Genomic DNA, 22,151 nt, shown 5'->3' with positions numbered 1-22,151 from the left:
AGCTCTGAAATCTTAGATGGCAGGGGGGAATAACTTAACCTAAAAATTAATAAGGATTCTTGCTATTTTGAAGAAAAGCTGGAGACTTTGCTAGCATATTCTCTTGTTTATACACTCCCTGGTTCATGGTTTTAGCTGAGAATGCCCTGTTAATTTGCTGCATCAAATATCCATTGTCTCTAAACATTGTTCTTAAATGTGCAAGCTCTTTAGGTAAACTGTCTGCATCCAACACTGTATTGACCCTGCGTACAAGGGTTTAATGCACACTTATTGTTTGGGATGGATGATGGCAACTTTAAGAGTGCAAGTATATATCAGTGTGAGTGGGCGTACAATAAACAGAATGTCCCAGACAGCTGTCACTCTTCCATCTAACCAAAACATCCAGGAATGGGAGAAATGTTCTCAGGAATGGAGTTAAGATGATGTAAGACTTCCATTAACTTATCTTCTCCATGGGGCCACACTATGAAAATATCATCCATATACCTTCAAAAAGACAGTTGGTTTAAGAACCACTGATTCAAGTGCTCTTTACCTAGGTTTCGGCTATAATAATGTAGCCTTCTTCAGAAATGTCACAATATAAAATTAAAACATGCCAGATATTGGCCTTGTCAAACTTAAAATGTTAGTACTACAGTACATAGTCTTAAGACTGCGTCACTTCTACTAATGTTTTGCCGATAGGCCACACAAATGGGCCGGACAGATAGGCCGCGGGCGCTGAGTCATAACTGGGTGCCGCGGGCAGCGACACAACGAGCACAGCTGGTGGTCGCGCATATGCGCGGGCGGAGTACTAATAACTTTAAATTTCTATGAGAGGCAAATGACATTATACAGCATAAAGGAACCTTTTAATAAGAAAAGGCCATAAGTTAACGTTATCAGTGCCTGAATGTAGATAAGATAAGAATAAATGCCTGCAAATAATAATGAGGACAATTGTCTCATACAGCATAGCGGTTAAATATACAAATATATGATCAGCAATTAATACATAAGAAAGCCAGTAGGCTGTATGTCATAGCCAGCTACTGATGTAGGTAGATGATCACATAAAGTAATGGATTTATCGGATAATAGGTGCGTGCAACGCCACAAAACATTATAAAGACAGTATAGACAGTCAAGTTATATGAAAAATTTATGAAGCTCTAAATATAAATACACCATTTGATGAGTAAAAAATTGTGAAACAGCACTGAACATAAGTTGAACATAAGTTAGTGTATTAAATATGCGGTGTATAATTGGGGAATACCCAAAGCTACTAATAAGAACAAAAAGTCTGTATGTCGTAGTAAGGTATTGCCGTGGGTAATAAGAACTATACAGTATTAGATTTAACGAGTTAATAAGTAGTACGTAGGGACGTACCACACCACAAGCTGTTATAAAGGCAGTTATAGAAAGTCATGTGTATGCAAACTTTACAAAGCTCATAATTAGAGATACACCATTTCACGTGTATCAGTTATGAAAAAGTCATAAAGAAAATAACAATGACTACGTGATATGCGTATGTAAACATAAAGATAAGAGGGTACTGGCATTGGGCAACATAGAGAGTCCTGAATCATCGTGGCAGACAAAGCAAGGGCTGAAATCCTTCAAAGTAGTTCTTATTTTTCCAACTGAAATTGGTCATTAAACAAGTTGTTTCTATCATAAAGGAGGTGTTTGAAAATTCTTTGCTGTCTCTGATAGAATTACAATGTCATCGGCGAACCTTAAAGTTTTTATTTCTTCTCCATGGATTTTAATACCTACTCCGAATTTTTCTTTTGTTTGCTTTACTGCTTGCTCAATATACAGATTGAATAACATTGGGGAGAGACTACAACGCTGTCTCACTCCCTTCCCAACCACTGCTTCCCATTCATGCCCCTCGACCCATAACTGCCATCTGGTTTCTGTACAAATTGTAAATAGCCTTTCGCTCCCTGTATTTTACCCCTGCCACCTTCAGAATTTGAAAGGGAGTATTCCAGTCAACATTGTCAAAAGCTTTCTCTAAGTCTACAAATGCTAGAAACGTAGGTTTGCCTTTCCTTACTCTTTCTTCTAAGACAAGTCGTAAGATCAGTATTGCCTCACGTGTTCCAATATTTCTACGGAATCCAAACTGATCTTCCCCGACGTCGGCTTCTACTAGTTTTTCCATTCGCCTGTAAAAAATTCGCGTTAGTACTTTACAGCTGTGACTTATTAAACTGATAGTTCGGCAATTTTCACATCTGTCAACACCTGCTTTCTTTGGGATTGGAATTATTATATTCTTCTTGAAGTCTGAGGATATTTCGCCTGTCTCATACATCTTGCTCACCAGATGGTAGAGTTTTGTCAGAACTGGCTCTCCCAAGGCCATCAGTAGTTCTAATGGAATGTTGTCTACTCCCGGGGCCTTGTTTCAACTCAGGTCTTTCAGTGCTCTGTCAAACTCTTCACGCAGTATCGTATCTCCCATTTCATCTTCATCTACATCCTCTTCCATTTCCATAATATTGTCCTCAAGTACATTGCCCTTGTATAGCCCTTCTATATACTCCTTCCACCTTTCTGCTTTCCCTTCTTTGCTTAGAACTGGGTTTCCATCTGAGCTCTTTATGTTCATGCAGGTGGTTCTCTTATCCCCAAAGGTCTCTTTAATTTTCCTGTAGGCAGTATCTATCTTACCCCTAGTGAGATAAGCCTCTACATCCTTACATTTGTCCTCTGGCCATCCCTGCTTAGCCATTTTGCACTTCCTGTCGATCTCATTTTTGAGACGTGTGTATTCCTTTTTGCCTGCTTCATTTACTGCATTTTTATATTTTCTCCTTTAATCAATTAAATTGAATATATCTTCTGTTACCCAAGGATTTCTACTAGCCCTCGTCTTTTTACCTACTTGATCCTCTGCTGCCTTCACTACTTCATCCCTCAAAGCTACTCATTCTTCTTCTACTGTATTTCTTTCCCCTATTCCTGTCAATTGTTCCCTTATGCTCTCCCTGAAACTCTGTACAACCACTGGTTTAGTCAGTTTATCCAGGTCCCATCTCCTTAAATTCCCACCTTCCTGTCTCACCTATGTAATAACTGGGGCAATCGCTAAGGACAACTTTGTAAATACCTGATCGTGACAATTAGTGGAATAGGCCACTTTAAAGCCCCGACTCTTTAAGATGCACCCTACTTTTTAAGAGGCTTTGCCTATAAACGGGATAGAAATTAAATTAATGGAGTGATCTTTATAAGCGATATCTAGTGTAATTAAGGTTTTAATGTTTCTATGCGTTTTCTTGTCATAGATCTGTTTCACGATATTTGGGTTGTAACCATTATTTTGGGCAAGATATTCAAGTGTCTTTAATCCATTCTGTAGACATTCTGAAGAAAGCAAAATAGATAGTGTTTGGTGTATACTTGAGTGGAAAAAAGCCATTTTGTAGGCTTTGGGGTGTGTGGAATCAGCAGGAATAATATTATCAGAGAAAGTGTATTTATGGAAAATGTCAAAACTTATTTTGTTGTCAGCTACTGGCAAAGTTAGGTCAAGATAATTCAAAGGTCTATTAGCTGTTTCAGTTTCTTGGGTGAAGCTTATTTTCTTGTGGAGGTTGTTAAACACAGTGAAAATCTGATCTATGTGGATGTGGGTGCCTTCAATTAAAAAAAGTAAATCACCTATGTATCAAGCATAAAAAATTATTCTGTTCGCTAAATCAGGGTAATTTTGAAAAAAAGTGTGCTCCACAGAACTTTAAAAAATTCTGACAAAATACCTGCGAACAGGCTGCCCATGGCTAGACCAAATGGTTGTGAATATAGTCTGTCATTAAATAAGAAATAGTTGTACTTAAGAATGGTGCGTAAAAGGCTCATTAATTGTCTATTTCAATAATAGATAATTTTTTGTGAAAACGATAATTGGCTTCTAATATAGCCGAAGTTTTGTCTACTGGGACATTTGCGTATAAACTTGTGATATCGAAAGACCCAAGTTTAGACAAAACAGAACATGTTAAAATTTTCAATTTACTAGCTAAGTCCACCGAGTTTTTAACAGTGTAACTTTCGTTTAACTCAATATTCTGTTCTATTTTATGATGTAAGAACCTGGCTAATTTACGATACACACTGTTGGTACCATCCACAACAGGACAGATGGGGTGAAGAATATTATGAACCTTAAATTGACTCCTCAAAACAGGCGGTTTAAGGTACATATTTATAAGCCTTTTTACGAAATTCACCGATTAATTTTTTAGTGTTATGGAGTCCTGGTGTAATCTCTTTTAGTAACGTGGATGTGGGGTCTAACTCAATTGGCACAATGCCATTGTTCTCGAAAAGTTTTTTCAGTTTTCTCCATGTATTCAGTTTAACTTATAAAGATTAAAGAGTTGCCCTTTTCAGCTTTTGATATTAGGGCATCACTATTCTTCAATTTATGATTAATGCTCTCTAAAATTTGACGTATATTTGAAACTGTTTGTATAGTAGAACATTCTTTTTCGATCATTTTGCAAGCGTCGTAAGCTATTCTAGTTTGAACATTTTTGGCAGTTTTAATACAATCAAGGCCCACTTTAAGATCAACAATTAAATTCTCTATAACACGAGGATTGCTAACCTTAGGTTCTATGTTAAACCTGAAACCTTTACACAACTGTTCATTTTCAGAAACAGTAAAATGAATATCTGTCTTATTGATTGCTCTCTCATTGAATTGAGGAGCGTTCTTAGAATTATTACAAGAGCTCTGCACGCTGCAGGTGTTAACACGATTTGACAATTGGCAAGTTTTTTTGTCATGTCTCTTAACAATTTCCTTCTTTTCCGTTAACTAACCATAGGGTAGCCTGTGCCCAAAATGAATCCATTTGGTAGTTGAATGAATTCTTCACTGTTCCAGAAAGCTCAAGGTGAAGCCCATAGGCTATTTCATTAAGGCTATCTTTCTTAGCATATATATCAGCAATTCTACTGTTTAAAATCTGATATACCAGATTCTTTTTCAAATTCGGTGACTTATTACAGAGCTTACTGATACAACCATTTACAAAGTTGGGAGTAACATTTAACTGCTTTCACTGATTAATATGAGAGATTGCCATGCCTATTTTAAGAATTTTATACAAAATGTCCATATACTTATGAGCTGCTTTAGTCACCTGGGCATATACAAATTTGAATATTTTTAGCATGGTGGAGCAGAGTCAGCAACTGTAAAATGTAATTATATTAAATTTCAGCCTCCAGTTGCATAAGCAAAGAAACTTACCTAGGTTTCATAAAGTTTGCATATGACTCCACTGGCTATACTGATTTCTAATGTTTTGTGGCGTTGCAAGCACCTATTAGCCGATAAATCCATTACTTTATATGATCTTCTACCTACGTCAGTAGCTGGCTATGACATACAGCCTACTGGTTTTCTTATGTATTAATTGCTGATTACATATTTGTATATCTAACCGCTAAGCTGCATGAGACTATTGTCCTTATTATCATTTACAGGCACTAATTCTTAGCTAAGTTCCGCATATTTCATGCACTGATAATATTAACTTATGGCCTTTTCTTATTAAAAGGTTCCTTCATGCTATATGATGTCATTTGCCCTCTCATAGAACTGTAACTTCAGTTATTATGGTTTATTTCCCAGTAACATTTTTAACTGTTGCAACAAATAATGTTATCAATTAATGTTTATTCTTACTTATATACAGTACATTTGTTATATGTCTTATGCCTTTTATGGAATGGTAATTTCAGCAACTTATGATTTTAATGTCATTAACAGTCTGAACTATTGTAATAAACTAGTTTCCATAATAAACACAGTTAACATTTTCTTGTTTTAAGTCTGTATTACTCTGCACGTGCATGCGCATGACCACCAGCTGAGCTTGTTGCGTCGCTGTCCATGGCGCCCAGTTACGTCTCAGCGCCCCCGGCCCGTCCGTCTGGCCCGTTTGTGTGGTCTATCGGCAAAACATTAGTAGAATAGACGCAGTCTTATGACTATGTACTGTAGTACTAACTTTTTATGTTTGACAAGGCCAATATCTGGCATGTTTTAATTTTAATTTTATATTGTGATGTTTTTGAAGAAAACTACATTATTATAGCCAAAACCTAGGCAAAGTTTCTTTGCTTATGCAACTGAAGGCTGAAATTTAATATAGTTGATAAAGGTAACTCAACTGTTTTGTTATCCCATAGTTTGTATTTGGAGATGAATGGCCTACTTAGTGATACTATGTACCAACAGACTGATCACAACCCTACAGCACAAGTGCAACAGAAGAAGTGCACTCTTCTGAATTCTGCCTCGTTACCTCTAGAAATCATCACACGGTTAAGATCACATGGTAGCGTACCAGCAAGACTGTACATTCTTTCTAAAGTGCACAAAGGAGGTCTTCCTTTATGGACTATAGTGAATAATATTGACATGCCCACATATGACTTAGCCAAACATCATGCTTTCTTGCTGAGAGCATTGGTTGGTAAATGTCCACATCATATACAGAAGTCAGCTGATTTTATCAGCAGACTGGGGGCTCTCCACCTAAGTAGTTTGGACCTTTTAATGAGTTTTACAAAAGTACCTCTTGCTGATTCCTTGGCACTTAACTGGTAAACAGTTTCAGCTGGCCATCGCTGTTTTGTTTGGCACACTCTTTCCTCAACCTGTTTTATGTTTAACCAAGAATATTCTGAACAGACTGACAGCTTCAGTGTGGATAACCCCTTGTCTCCCATGTGGCTAACCTTTCTATGGAGGATTTTGAGGTAAGAGCACTTGAGTCAGCAGTTCGAGATCAGAAATGAGCTCTATATCCTTGCTTTAAACTTGCCAGCAGGTCCTGTCACATTATCTCCAAACTCACCGTCTCTGTAAGCACGGAGACTCAACTCGTCAGTCTCAGCTGCTGCCCATGTAACTGAAAACTCATCACTCGAGTCTTCTGGCGGACACAAGTGCACTGAACTAGTATAGAAAGTCGAGCAAGTACACAAATTCTTAAATACAAGAGAGGACTCGTGGCACTGATGCTAAATACGCAACCAGGCAACACCAATTCTTTAAAGAATCGAACTCCAACTTCATGTCATATTACATTACAAATGAATTAATGTATTAAATATCTGACTTTAAGCTTGTAAGCGCGAAAAATTTTGGAAACAGTTTGAAATTACATTTAAAGTTAGTTGCAAGTTGCTCAATGGTCACATTGTAATCACTGGATGAATATAGTCTGGGTAATTTGAACACAATTTTAATGAAAAGCTAGCTTTTCACAGATCTAAATATTTATGACGTCATATTTACTGAACTGCGTGTCATTTAAATATTATGCCTGATGCTCAAGTTCGACAACTTGAGCAGCAAAAATGTTGCACGCGCATGCGCGCGCGTGTGCGTGTGTGTGTGTGTGTGTGTGTGTGTGTGTATAGAGGGGTGGGGCCACACGCATCAGTGAAAAATTTGTGTAAATATTTGAAATTAAGTGCAAAGTTTGTTCAAAGTTTATTGGAAGCCATTAAGTACTCTCATTCTCAAAATTCTCAAATAGGGATGAACATAGTCTGGCTACTTGCATGCTGTCACTTAGGCTGCCTCGAGACAAACAAACAAACTGTAATATTTGCCTTATTGTGTTAAACTTTCAACATAAGATTCTAGCTCTTAATGAGTATTTATGATAGCATTTTAAACACAGTCAATAATTATGTGAAATATTGAAAATCAAATTTTTATTGCCCCTGGAAGCTGTTATACAGGCAACTTGCAACTGGTGTAGAGTTCTGGGGTAACAGTTCAGTACCACAGATAGCTACTATCCAATCAAATACATGGAAAAATACTTTGTAATACATTTTCTTTTGGAATGTGTGTTGATCCTGTACAAGCCTATCACTGAATCCACAGGATATACACCTCCCATGAACAGAATATATTGTACAAACACTCTGGAATTAGCTACTCTGACTGCTTTCTTTAACTTCTTGTCGTATCTTTCTACTTCAGTCACTGAGTTTGCCACCACAAAATTACTGAGTTGTGTTACAAATTCCTTCTCATGCCATTTTATAGCAGAACAGTGTATATTTCTTACGGAACTTTACTTCGTCTTTATTTTCTGCAACCTCTGTGGATCTCTTCATTTCGCTGACACAGTCAAGCACACCTCCCTTTAGACAGTTGGATCAAATAATAGGTTCCCACTTCTGCTAGTTCCTTTGCAAATATCAACTAAAGAACCAGTTTTCAAAAAATAGTTGACAGTTTTTTGTTGTGGCATAATGCTAGCAAGTCTCAGCACTTTCCACTAGTATCTATGCCAGAAAGAAGTTAATTTTGGATACTCCTGCCAGTATACACTTCAAAGATGTACACTAAGCCATTCATAGGGACCAAAAAATGTAGCATCTACTTTTGGCAAAGTTCATATCTATTTTTGTCAAAATTCACACCTACCTTAAAAATAAATGTATATTTTAGACACACAAATTTAAAAAGTTGTCACAGTACATGAGAGAAAATAATCTGCAAAAAGTTCAACAGCTTTTTTTCTGATACGGCCTTTATTTTCTTCGTTTGGCTGTATTTAAGCTTTCAACACATGATTGTTCCACTGAAAAGCAGCAGCATTTTCCTGCCAGTGAGCTGAATGTGTCCCCAATTTAAGGCGATTCTCGACATTATTTGCCTTTCCCAACCCAATTCAATGATTAAAAAATCTGCAGAACATTAATTTCTACCTTTCATGGTCATTTATAGCCATGCATCCCATGTTTAACAATGCTACAAACAGAAGTGACAATGCACTAAGCGTAGAAGTAGAATGAAAGCAACTCTCTTCGAACTTCAGGGGAAGAAATTTGGCAAGTTGAAAAACATGACAGATTTTGTTTTCCAATCGCTATAGCGCAGAGTGCAGACACTACATAGTGGCAGCCGGCCACGAGTATAAACAAACTAGAATTTTGGCCACCAGAGTGGAGAGGAGCAGTGTGTGGAAACAAACTCCGCCTTCCTCTCACAGGGCAGCAGTCCACAACTGTGTTATGTGAAAACAGAACTGACATATTGCAACAGGGATCACTGATCTCTTCTGGCATTGTAAGGGTCATAATCAAAATCCATGATGGACCAAGATGAGTCATTTCACTCACTGCAAAATAAGACAAGAAAACAATGAGCAACAAACAACATGAAGCATTTGGAAATGGCTACCACACAACTGCTTGTTGAGGTTGGCAGAGTATTGTTAACAAGGTAGATTAGACCCAACCTCTTAGCAGTATTCAACACGACCACAGTTCCAAACATCCGCCACCTAATTTTCTACATTAAAAGTGTCCACATTATACCAACTTTTGAACTTCAGCTGAAACGAATGCATTTCTTTGTTATAAAATGCTAGGTTCCACGGCTGAGCACGATGTTGCATTATGCAGCATGTATCTTAAATAGATCATTCAACTGACAACTGGCGCAGCACCAGGAAATCAAGCACACTGATACGTCGTTGAGTTCATTCGGTTTTTATTTTGCAAACAAGTTTTTACACACATTATCTTTCCAAATTGGGATTCGCCAGATGATACACAATACCAGAAACCAGAAACCGGAAACTGGTTCCGTTTCTGACATTAAAATGCAGAAAATAAAGCCTTTCAAAGTATATCTGATAAATTATTTTCTCCAGATACAATCTGCTAGAAAATAGCGTCTATTAGGTAATTCTGTGTTTTCACATTTTAAGGCATAATTCGCATCTATTTTGTATTTATCACAAAATGTGGATTTCTTTGGTCCCTATCAATTCACATCAGATAGTGTACTGTTTTTCATCCAGTGACATCCTTTGAATGGTGCATTCTGTTCATTAAGGATTTTTGAACATAAAGCCTGCCTGACTCCTTAATAATAATGGCCAATATTTCATTTCTAAGCAATGTGTTAACATACTCTCTTGAACATCATAAACGAGAAGGTGTATCATGTATGTATACCAGTCCATTATGGCATGGATAGTTCTTCCTGACATTTTTTCCAACATCATGAAAGTTTAGGCTTTTTATTTGACTTCAGAGCATACTTTTCTTCTGTGGCAACAATGATATTTCCTTGTTATACATTGTTTTCATCTTGTTTTGTTCCTATACTTTTTGTTCTTCTTCACTGTCATGATCAGTCTCAGACACAACTATATTGGAATTTCCAATATCAGGTCCAGCGATCTCATCCTCTCAATCATCTGCAAATACTTCTTCGCTGTCAGTGTTATTCAATTCCAAATTGTCACCTTCTTCAGTAATTTTCTTAACTGCTACAGAATACCTGCCCCCATACACACATGAAGCTGTAATAGATGCTATACCAACAATATAAAAGTAATGAACATAATTATACTGAATTTGCACATGTACAAAAACAGTATATTCAAAGCAGCGAGATCATTGTGTTGCCATATGGCAACAAACCAGAAATACTGATTAATTATTTATCCTTCAGTTCCAGAAATATGAAAACATAAGCATCATTTTACGTACTGTACAAACATAATTTCTTTAGATGTGATCTAAATGACAGAAATAATTCACTCTACCAGCTGCTTTCATTTCCATTTATGTACATTCAACCTTCAATAAAGATTATCAATTTTTGGCTGTTCTGCAACATAACAGCACTAAATACAGTCTAGCTCCACACAGCCAGACTGTGTGTTGCCACATGGCAATACCACACGTATACAAGTGCTTTTCTTAACATTATTTGTATATGTAAGATTTGTTGCCACGTGGTAACACCACACAATTGAGCGTTAAATGCATGATTTTTTCGTAAGAAATTATTTTTGAAGTGTTCAAGTGATACACAGAAAGGGAAAAGTAGAGAACAAATTCCTATCTTGCTAGTTTAAAAAAAAATGCTGCTTACATGCAATATCACTTGCAATGCCACAAAATCTTTGTTTCCAAGATGTTTACTAAAATCAACTCACATTCATTCTCTGTATGATCATTCTAACATTTTCATGGATATATAATGAACACTATCTGTTACGATAACATTGCGTTTGAATTTTGAGCCAGCAGTGAAAGAACTAAGAGAAATTTTCCAGCTACTGTTGGAAATTTGTGTAGTGGTTCTTGTATTTGCTTAAACAGGGGTACAGGTCACATTTTTATACAAAAAATGAATGTATACCCACGACATCCGGGATACTTGCATCGATTTCCTTCAGCATTTCTGATCAGTGGTTAGCAGAGCCACTGTGTCTGTATTATGGTGGGACAACACCTCTGGTACAGTTTTCCTTTCTTACCTCTAGTTGCTAATGAATTTTACTGCTTGGTCTATCCCTCTTTTGTAGAGATCTTCTTATGTCACAAAGATGATGCATCACTGTCCACCCATTGGCTGTGATGCAGCAGGCCTGGGTTCGATTGCTAGCTGGGGTGAAGATTTTTTCCACTCGGGATCTGGATGTTGAATTGTCCTCTTCATCATTTCATTATCATCAACACGCAAGTCACTCAATGTGGCATCAACTGAAAAGACTTGCAACTCTGCAGCATAACTGTTTCAAACTCAAGGGTTGCTCAGGCAGTTTCTTCTTCAATTTCAGTAGAATAGTTGCTTTGATGGTTTTAGTTTCACAGCTTATTAACATATGCAAAGGTTTTGCTGGGGTACTCACAGAAAAATGTGATAACTCAACAGTTTCCATTTTATCTTTTCACAAATCATTTCCAGAACTGGTTTAGCCAAGTAACACATTTGCTTTTACTATAGGATCACCATCACTGCAACTGTCAAAGTTGCTGAGCCCATCAACACTCCCGTAAGGTAAATCTTCGATAGTTACCTTACATCCTCTGCAGAGCAGCTTATTTCTTCAAAAATTTACTAGGGCTGTAAAATCTATTGATAACCTGAAACCCAATGTTAAATACCTCAGTAAATGTGCAATCCCACAAAATAACACCGAACATAAAAAATAGGCCACCGAATAAGAATATTTATGCTGAAATCGTGACAAGGCAAAATAATCTGTGTGTGTGTGTGTGTGTGTGTGTGTGTGTGTGTGTGTGTGTGTGTGTGTGTGTGTCAGTATCCTAACAATGATAAACATATCCACCATACATAAACTGTCATGTAACTTTGACCTTGAATGATATGCAAAGTTTTTTTTGTTGCATACAAACTTGCTTTAGTTTGTGTGGCTGTTTTTTCTTCTTCCTAATGTGAAACTATGCAAAATTCCCATTCTACAAATTTCTCAGCACTCATCTAAAAGATGTCACAAAAAGTCTGCACTGTAGCCAGCAACTAAACGTCTAGTATCAGAGGTACTTTCTACGCACTTTGTTGCACCTGTGAAGCTTGGGTTAGTTTACTAAATTAGCACTAGATGCACACAAAACAATTTTACAATCCATGCTGGAGATTTGCAACACTATCCACATAAGGGTTAGAAGTATATTTAAAACTAGATTAAGCTATCACACAAAGTCTTTCTTCTTTCTTCAGATTTAGAAAAAACACACACATTTTTATATGCACCACTAAATATTACACATCATTGAAGGAAAGGAGAGTTCACAAGCATCACCATCACTATTACACACAATAAAATGGTGCTTCAATAGTTTGCAATCTGAGCTGTGAAAGGCATCTTATCAAAACTGAGGTACAGAAGTCAGCAGCCACTAAAGTACTTGCAGATCTGAACCAATAATGCAAAACAGATCACTCAGACAAAGTGTCAATACTAGTGTGTGGCTCAGTGGATGAGTTTCTGACCATTCAAAGATCTAAACCTGTTGTGAGCTGCTCAAGTAACTGTGTTTTATCAAAAGTGGAAAAGATTAATCAAGCCAATCAAAAGACTGGCAATCACAATACGTAAAAGCAAAATTTTAATACTGCTTATTTATTTCAGATACAATGCAGTCTACACAACAGCTGTTGTTGCACCACCTACACATTGTTACTTTACAGTGGAACTGACTAACCACATTCAAGATCCGAATGTAATTTGTCATCAGATAACAAATCCATATCACACAAACTTCAATTTGTGAATGCCAGTCAATAAGTAAAGAAGTTTAAACATCCTGACGTATTAAAACTGTTTGCCAACTCAAACTCAGAATTTTGCTTTTCTCATGTTATAAGCTATAGAGTGAACACACTACTGCAGAAGAATGAAAGGAATTTAGTAGGGAGGGAGGGAGAGAGAGAGAGAGAGAGAGAGAGAGAGAGAGAGAGAGAGAGAGAGAGAGAGATGAACAGCACAAACCTGAATGAACCACCACCTCGACCTTGTTGACCACCTCGTTGGATGTACCTTCCTCCCCGATTTCCTCTGATAGGTGTACCACCTAAGGACAAACATACCATGTAAGACATACTGTAAAATGTACTGATTAATACAACTTAGCCTTCACTGCTGCATACAGTATTGATGGTGTATGGATTACTCTTATTTCTCATGTTGTGTATCAGAATCAAAGTATATACCGGCATTAAATCCAAACTATTTTCCTATACATAAACATACAACAGTTTCAGAATCTGAACAATAAGACCTATCACAATAGGCAATACCACTAAAATATAAGAATCAAAATGTCATGGAACTGCTAGCTACATTAAACGAATTGAAGTCTTCTCTGAAATCAGAAATCACAAGTGACAGCTCTGTAACGCTAATCAATCAACATCGTACTTCGAGCCTTTCTCAAAGATAAAACACAGAGAGAGAACAGGATGGAAATTCAGTTATAGTGAATAAAAATTGTGAATGGTGCATGTAGTCTCAATAGTAAAGGATATTATTCAAAATCTTCAAAGTTGAAAAGAAAGAACCAGAAATGATGACACAAAAGAGGATCAAAGAATTATTGTCATAATGAAACAAAGTGACAAGAAGATAAAAAAAACTGTTCGTACGAAATTCACAATTCAAATGTAATCATTTAAACCCGAGGTAAGCAGCATGAGAAAAATGATGGAAATTTATGACAAATGCCTATGTAATGTAATACAAAACACAGTAACAGCACCAGCAGCAGTGGTGGTGGTTGTGGTGGTGGTGGTGGCGGCATAGGTTTCAATCTTAAGAAAAGTGATATGTAAAACATTCTTCTTCCATCTGAGTAACGTTAATGGCAATGGTATTAAAACAACCAGCAAATACTACAATTGTGTCCAAATATGTTTTGCATACGTATAGTCTGTTACCACAGTCATTCCTATTTCACAAAGAGCTATTTGTTAAGGAGACAAAAAAAATGGAAAAATGACCATAACTTATTCATCTCAAGTACAACATGGGTTCTACTGGCACCAACTTCCTTCCATTATCTAGGCCACAATGGAGTGAGTTGCAATCCTTATGTGCAGCGACATGTACAGTGAATTTTTTTGTATTACAATACGCTGCGTATTTTAATATTACAAAAGTATAAGTTCGAGCTCCATCAAACATAGCATATAGGCTTCCAAAGCTTTGAAATTGACATTGCAATGCGCTTTTGTAAGCCAATCAGAGCTCATGTCACATGATCTCACCAGCCGATGACAGCAGATATTCGGAGTATGGGCACGTGATGTAGACAGCCAATTGCAACGTCACTTAAGTAGGCAAACACAGCAATAGCAAAAGTTAATGGTTTAATATACATACTGTAGTTACAAGAAAAGCTAAGCTTTCATAAATAATATTAGTCTTTTCTTGTATGTGATACAGTTTAAGGTAGGTCACACAAATGTGCAAGTAAAATTTTAAATAAGGACATAAGTATCTGCTCTTCTGGGCTCAAAATTATTCTATGTGGCTGGTTAAGTTTTAAATGAGAGTCAAACACACTGTGATTTCAGAAATTCATCACACATTCTCATTCATCTTACATAAAAGGAAATTTACTTTGAAAATAATACTTTTCAATCCACCATTCGCAATTTTTTCCTGCGACCTGTTACAAAAAGGCTCATTTCAGCAAACGCCACAGAGCATCAGAGAACAGGTGTTACTGCATGTGCACAGCTACAATGACATAGGAAGCACCTATGTTCATATTGCATTAAGAGATCTTACATTATGCCATGAAAGAAACAGAACATCAGAGGATTCTCCAAGACCACTGGAATTCCGTAAATCATACTAAAACGCATAATTTGGCTTAAAGTGAACAGTCGTACGTCCAGATTCACAATGAAGTAAGCAACCTGATATTAAGCTTTTCAGTGTGATTTTCAGGATGCAAATTCTCTTGGAGTACCTGTACTGAATTATGTTTAGTTCTTTACTATGGCATAATGCCATACATCCCAGAAGATGATAGCATGCACTTGAAATTCGGCAAACAATTGAAACTAACCAATAGTGTGCAATGAAACACTTTGTTTTAAATAAATTGAGTTCCTCTGCGGAAAAGATTAATGAAAGCCAAATATCTTTAGCAAACCAATAAAAATAACTTCATTATTCTGCAAGGAGATTAATGCAACTGCCAAAACTTGGAAATAAAAAAAAATCAGGACAAGCAATAACATATTTTAGCCTTCCACAATTATGTAATTTTATTCATTTGCCAGATCCTAGTCACAGAAATCTGTTTTGTTTCCATTTGGCATTAGGCCTGCAAACATAGAGGTAACAGCAAAATCACTAAACATAAACACTTGTCACATGGAGACTATCCTCCTCCCAACAACAACCCAGACTCCTCTACACATGTGTGAATCTGGCAGCTTGGGCGCACCAGAAAAAATTTTCTGGGTAGCATCTGGTTGCTTGTTGCTGCTGCTGATACAGCTTACAGCCACATTCAAGTAGCCAGAAGCAGGAAGAGGTACTACTCATACTCGACTCAACTGCACATGCACATGAGCCCACTGGCAATTGCTCAAATGAACCTAATGTAAACAGCTGTGATGTCACAGTCATCAGAAGCAGTTTTTTGTTATGAAGTACAGTATTACATAGTCTTCATCCTAAAGCCTTTGATACATTTTTGCTGTTGGCAGATGCTTGTGTGTGTACCAAGTTTCATTTTTATAAATGGAGCATTTCCTTTCCAATGCAAGTTTTATTTTGGTTTTTTTCCTCTTGTTTTATTGCTGCAGTGTTATTTTGCAGTAGCGAGATACAGTAAAATTATTTGTTAGAGTATCAGCTCTTACCAGTCCAAATCATAAAAATTTAACCAAAAACTAAAACAATGAAAAATTCGCAGAATTCTAAAAAAAATCCCTGAGTTTTTTCCTGGTTTTCTCTGGATTTCTTGGTTGTCCAGTGGCATATACACCCTGTTACAAAATTTATCTAGAATTTCACTCATAGCTTTGTGTGCATCTCAAAGCCTACAAACAACACTCTCTAGCAACAGGATTTCCAGACAATGTCTTTCTCCTCTAACTTACATTTGAGCCCTGCTACTCTAGCACCAAATATTTACTGTGAGTGAAAACAGCTCCTCTCTGTGTCAGACTTTCTACTCATAGTTGATCTCTGTTGTGTTTCTTCAATCTAAGTCATCATTCTTTTGAGTAATCCTCCAGCTGAATTTATTGATACAAATCTGATTGGCAGCACTGAATTGTTTGCCAACTATTCCATCATGCACCCCGTGCATATCTTGTGCAAAGATCATTCTACTTCCTATCTTCACATATATTTTTAAGAGTACCTGATTATTAAGGAAGTTAAGGAGTTTGTATCATTTCTCTAAAACTGCTGTAAAATCTATTGAACTTTAAACAACAATGAGTGGAGTTGTATTTTGAGAAATAGATTCACATCAACAAAATGACTTATGCCCATTTTCTCTGCAATGTCACCACACTTTCTTACACTAATATATTACATTGCCTGATTTTCAATGTGACATACCACGTCCTCTCTTGAATGGACGTCTTGAAGGACTCCTATAAAGTGAGCTTTGGCCCTGTCCTTGTGTTTGTGGCTGTCTGTATCTGAAGTTATCCAGCTGACCAACTCTGTTACCAGATAACTGCCCACGACCTGTTAAAACAAGAATTTCCATGTAAATTCATTAGTGGGCAAGATTTTTTTATTGTGTCTAGCTAAATAATAAAAATAAATAGTATTTTAACGTAGAGAATATTAATTATCATCTCCTCCACAATTAATTTTTAACTGGGGATTTTGGATCAATTTAATTCAATCTTTAAACTATTTCAAACCTTTGCTTTAATTGGATAAATTTTGAACTGGTTTTCATTGCCAAGTTGTAGACTCAAATATACAACTAAATTTCATGACGTCTTAACTGAAAATTGATAGATTAAAGTACATTTTGAGATTTAAATTACATAATAAGCACAAACTCAAATCTGCCCTCACATTACAGATTTAGAAACAATAATATACAATTGAAAAAATTAGATTTCAATATTTAGAAACTTAAAAATACTGTAAACAAGGTAGAATATGTAGACAGAATACTGATGATGGAAAGACTACAGGGAAAACAAATTGATGTGTTATTGGTACAGACACACTTGCAACCGATCAGCATAAAGATGAGACAGAAGAGAAATGCCTGTATTATTGTTATGGGGATTGGAACGCTGAGATGTTTTCAGGAAGCAAAGGAGATATAGTAAAACAATTTGGACTAGGCACAAGGAATGACAAAGAGGCGAAAGGTCTCATGAGCTGTTGGCAATACCTTGTTTGAGAACAACAGAAGAAGGCGATATACATACGTTTCTAGTTTGGATGGAGAGAGGTTTATTTATTTATTTTTTAAGGAAGGATACAGAAACAACCCGAAGAATGCTGCAACATACCCACGAGCTAACATAATTTCTAACTACAATCTGATAGTACAGAACAACAAGCAAAGCTCACGAAACTATCGAGAAGAAAAGCTAAAAACAAGTTAAATGTGAGGAAATGGAGAAAAAGAGGAAAGTGCGAAATGATGTACAGATTAGCTATGGGTGTTTGAAACTAGGGAAAAGAAGATTATCATGGAAATCCTAAGAAAGTACGGCACAATAACCAAAGAGCCACAAGAGGTCGTCTGTGTAACCAGGTGTTAGCCGTCCAAACAACTATAGTTGTGTGTTCAAGATAATCAGCCAATTGCACGAAATATGAGCTCTGGTGTACCAGGAACAAATAGCATTTATTAACTAATAAACACAGAAGATATAATTGATATTTTTTGAGACTATTTAGTGTTAGAGAAGAGTTAGACAAGACTGCCTATCATTGCCAAGAAACTATTATCCTGCACTATACACAGAGAACAAACTAAATCAGCACCTCTGGTGGCTGGAGCACGAACTCCTTTACAGCTTATGCAAACACAGCAGCCGACAGTAAATGACAAGGTTGTTTGCCACGTCAGCCCCCTCACGAGGAGCAGAGTGTCATCGAAAAATCTTGCTGGGAGGTGCAATCAACGCCCGGAATGTGTTCTATGTACAGGTAATGGGTCTGCTTTGGGTGAATATGGCTATGCTTGAGGATGAGGACAAGGTTGAGACCGGTTCTGTGGTACATGTGTTGGTGGTACTTCCGAGAACAAGTAAGCTCATGTCAATGTGTCAATTAAGACTGTGGTAGTTTTACCATTCACTAGAATGCTCAGAGTTTGTGCTCTTTCGACAACACAATGTGGGCTTGTGTAAGGTGGTTGTAGAAGTGGTTTGACACCAGCTGCATGTAATATTACATGTACATGTTTGTAAAACACGATGCACATAGGTTTGTTTCGTGTGATGTTTGGATGCTTCACGAGGGCGAGTGGTTACCACGTACAATCGATTAACTGTTGTAATTTTTTTTATGTTTATAGACTGAAACAGAAAGTGAAAATTTGTACTAGGCCAGGAATCGAACCCAGTTCTCCTGCTTATTAGGTAGGTGTACTAGCCATTACGCCATGTTGGCACAGCAGTTAACACAACTGCATGGATTAACCAAGCATGCTGCCCTCCTCGATCTAAATTCTCACTGCCACCCCAGCGTACTTGAAATTTCCCTTTACACACAAAATAACATCTGTATGAGACAGTAAAGTCTCTAAAATTGCGTAATTTCATTTGTGTATGTACCAGCACCTGGAATGCAGTCTGGATCCCCATTTATGATCGATGCTGAGATATTATTCCAGAACATGGTGAGCTTTGGCAGTTCTATTCATGTGTAAGGGGGAATTTAAAGTAGACTGGGGCAACAGTGAGAATCTGTATCGAGGAGGGACGCGTGCCAGGGTAATCAATGCAATTGTGCAAACTGCTGTGCCAAGATGGCTTAGTGGCTAGTGCACCTGTTTTGTAAGCAGGAGAACCAGGTTCAATTCCCAGCCTTGGTAGAAATTATCACTAGCTGCTTCAGTCTATATACATAAAAAAATCATATCTGTATTAGGCCAGTGAAGTCTCTGAAACGGAGTCATTTCATTTGAAGCTGTTGTAATGCTGCATCGATAGCAGTCCAGCTAGCATCTACCACCAATGCATGAGGTGCATCTAATGAGGGATGTGCCAGAAGTGAGGCACTTGTTACGGTTTCCTTTGGTGCTTCAAAGGTATGGCTCATTGTATCTGTCCACTGGATTGGACAATTTGCCTTAGTTTTAGTTTCAGAAAATGATACAATCAATAGTTTTTGCACCTGGGTCCAGTGGAGCAGATGATGCCAAAAAAATTAGGCATTTCTAGAAAATGATTTAGTTTCTTAATCATTTCAGGACACAAAATTTTCATTATGGCTTCTATTTCCTCAGGATGCATTAGTGATCCTGATGACAAAATTAGATGGCCCAAAAAGATAATTTGTGGTTGAATAAATACACAGCAGTATTCAACACCACACCATGTTGTTCCTATGTTTAAAGACTTCCATCAACTGTTGCTGGTGCTGTTTCAAAGTGGCCAAAAAAACGAGGATGTCGCCTAAGTAGGCAAAACAGAATGACAACTCTTGCAGCATAGCATGGAGTAAATATCATGAAGACCCACTTCAACAAGCCAACATCACGATTATGCCTGTTTTTGGAATGTCCTCCTCTTCTGCCATGGGAATTTGCGTGAAAGCCTCTGGACAGTCTAGCGCATTAAACGAAGTCACAACACACAGAGCATACACATCATCTCTTAACAGGGATATTGGATATCCGTTTGGCACCGTCCCTGCATTAGCACCGTGATCACCACATAGGTGCCACACACTGTGGCACCACACTTCTTGCATACTAGGTGAAGATCACAAACTGTTAGAAGGGTGAATAATGACTTCTTTGAGTACAGAGTTGTAGTCTGCATTTGTGATAGCCAGAAGGTCAGGAGCTAATCATCTATGTCTGCAAGAAACTGGTGGGCCATAAGTCCTTTCGATGTAATGGATAGTCCATTTGCACGAATGGACACAGGCAGACAGTGTTTGTTGGTAATGAGGATCACCCAGGGGCTAAACATGCCCTGGCGCATGGCCAGCACATCTTGGCACAGTGTTACACCGTCTGGGTTATCTGGATACTTCCCACTAACACCAACCTGTCAGAACTCCGGAGATGGGAACTTGCCCTTCAGTATATCCTCTCTTCTCGTTATCCGCCAGGCCTCAATCTCCGCTAATTTCAATTTGCCGCCGCTCATACCTCACCTGTCTTTCAACAACATCTTTGCCTCTGTACTTCCGCCTCGACTGACATCTCTGCCCAAACTCTTTGCCTTTACAAATGTCTGCTTGTGTCTGTGTATGTGCGGATGGATATGTGTGTGTGTGTGTGTGTGTGTGTGTGTGTGTGTGTGTGTGTGTGTGTGTGCGCGCGAGTGTATACCTGTCCTTTTTTCCCCCTAAGGTAAGTCTTTCCGCTCCTGGGATTGGAATGACTCCTTACCCTCTCCCTTAAAACCCACATCCTTTCGTCTTTCCCTCTCCTTCCCTCTTTCCTGATGAGGCAACAGTTTGTTGCGAAATCTTGAATTTTGTGTGTATGTTTGTGTGTCTGTCGACCTGTCAGCACTTTCATTTGGTAAGTCACATCATCTTTGTTTTTTATATATATATATATATATATATATATATATATATATATAGAGGGAAACATTCCACGCGGGAAAAATATATTTAAAAACAAAGATGATGTGACTTACCATACGAAAGCGCTGGCAGGTCGATAGAAACACAAACAAACACATACATACACACAAAATTCTAGCTTTCGCAACCAATGGTTGCTTCGTCAGGAAAGAGGGAAGGAGAGGGAAAGACGAAAGGTTTTAAGGGAGAGGGTAAGGAGTCATTCCAATCCCGGGAGCGGAAAGACTTACCTTAGGGGGAAAAAGGGACAGGTATACACTCGCGCGCGCACCCACACACACACACACACACACACACACACACACACACACACACACACACATATATACAGACACAAGCAGACATTATAAAGGCAGAGAGTTTTTGCAGAGATGTCAGTCGAAGCGGAAGTACAGAGGCAAAGATGATGTTGAGTGACAAATTATGTACAAGGGGCGGCAACTTGAAATTAGCGGAGGTTTAGACCAGGTGGGTAATGGGAAGAGAGGATACATTGAAGGGCAAGTTACCATCTCCGGAGTTCTGATAGGTTGGTATCAGTGGGAAGTATCCAGATAACCCGGACGGTGTAACACTGTGCCAAGATGTGCTGGTCGTGCACCAAGGCATGTTTAGCCACAGGGTGATCCTCATTACCAACAAACACTGTCTGCCTGTGTCCGTTCATGTGAATGGACAGTTTGTTGCTGGTCATTCCCATTATGTGGGAAGCGTTCTATGTGGGCATGTTGACAGACACACAAACAAACACAAACACACACACAAAATTCAAGCTTTCACAACCAACGGTTGCTTCATCAGGAAAGAGGGAAGGAGAGGGAAAGACAAAAGGATGTGGATTTTAAGGGAGAGGGTAAGGAGTCATTCCAATCCCGGGAGCGGAAAGACTTACCTTAGGGGGAAAAAGGACAGGTATACACTATCACACACACACATATCCATCTGTTTTGCGAGGGAAAATGCACGTAATTTCAAGATATTTTTTTCTGAGAGCTACAAAGTAGAGATTACAGTTATAATTGTTCATTTTAGTTTTCAAAG

The 22,151-nt window shown here is 37.8% G+C and overlaps 1 protein-coding gene across 3 annotated transcripts in view; it reads right to left on the bottom strand.

Moving 5' to 3' along the window:
• The window catches only part of LOC126481582 (chromatin target of PRMT1 protein-like), a 55,339-nt gene that overhangs the window by 2,904 nt on the left and 30,284 nt on the right, over positions 1–22,151 (bottom strand). For all 3 annotated transcript variants that reach the window (XM_050105453.1, XM_050105459.1, XM_050105445.1), the window contains exons 5-6: positions 16,920–17,051; positions 13,323–13,404 (exon numbers count right to left, since the gene is read on the bottom strand). In XM_050105453.1, coding sequence (XP_049961410.1) covers positions 13,323–13,404; positions 16,920–17,051 — 214 coding nt within the window. The remainder of the gene's footprint in view (positions 1–13,322; positions 13,405–16,919; positions 17,052–22,151) is intronic.

The sequence above is a fragment of the Schistocerca serialis genome, chromosome 1 (assembly GCF_023864345.2).
Source record: "Schistocerca serialis cubense isolate TAMUIC-IGC-003099 chromosome 1, iqSchSeri2.2, whole genome shotgun sequence".
Taxonomy (NCBI): Eukaryota; Metazoa; Arthropoda; class Insecta; order Orthoptera; family Acrididae; genus Schistocerca; species Schistocerca serialis.
This window is presented reverse-complemented; position numbering and strand designations above follow the sequence as displayed.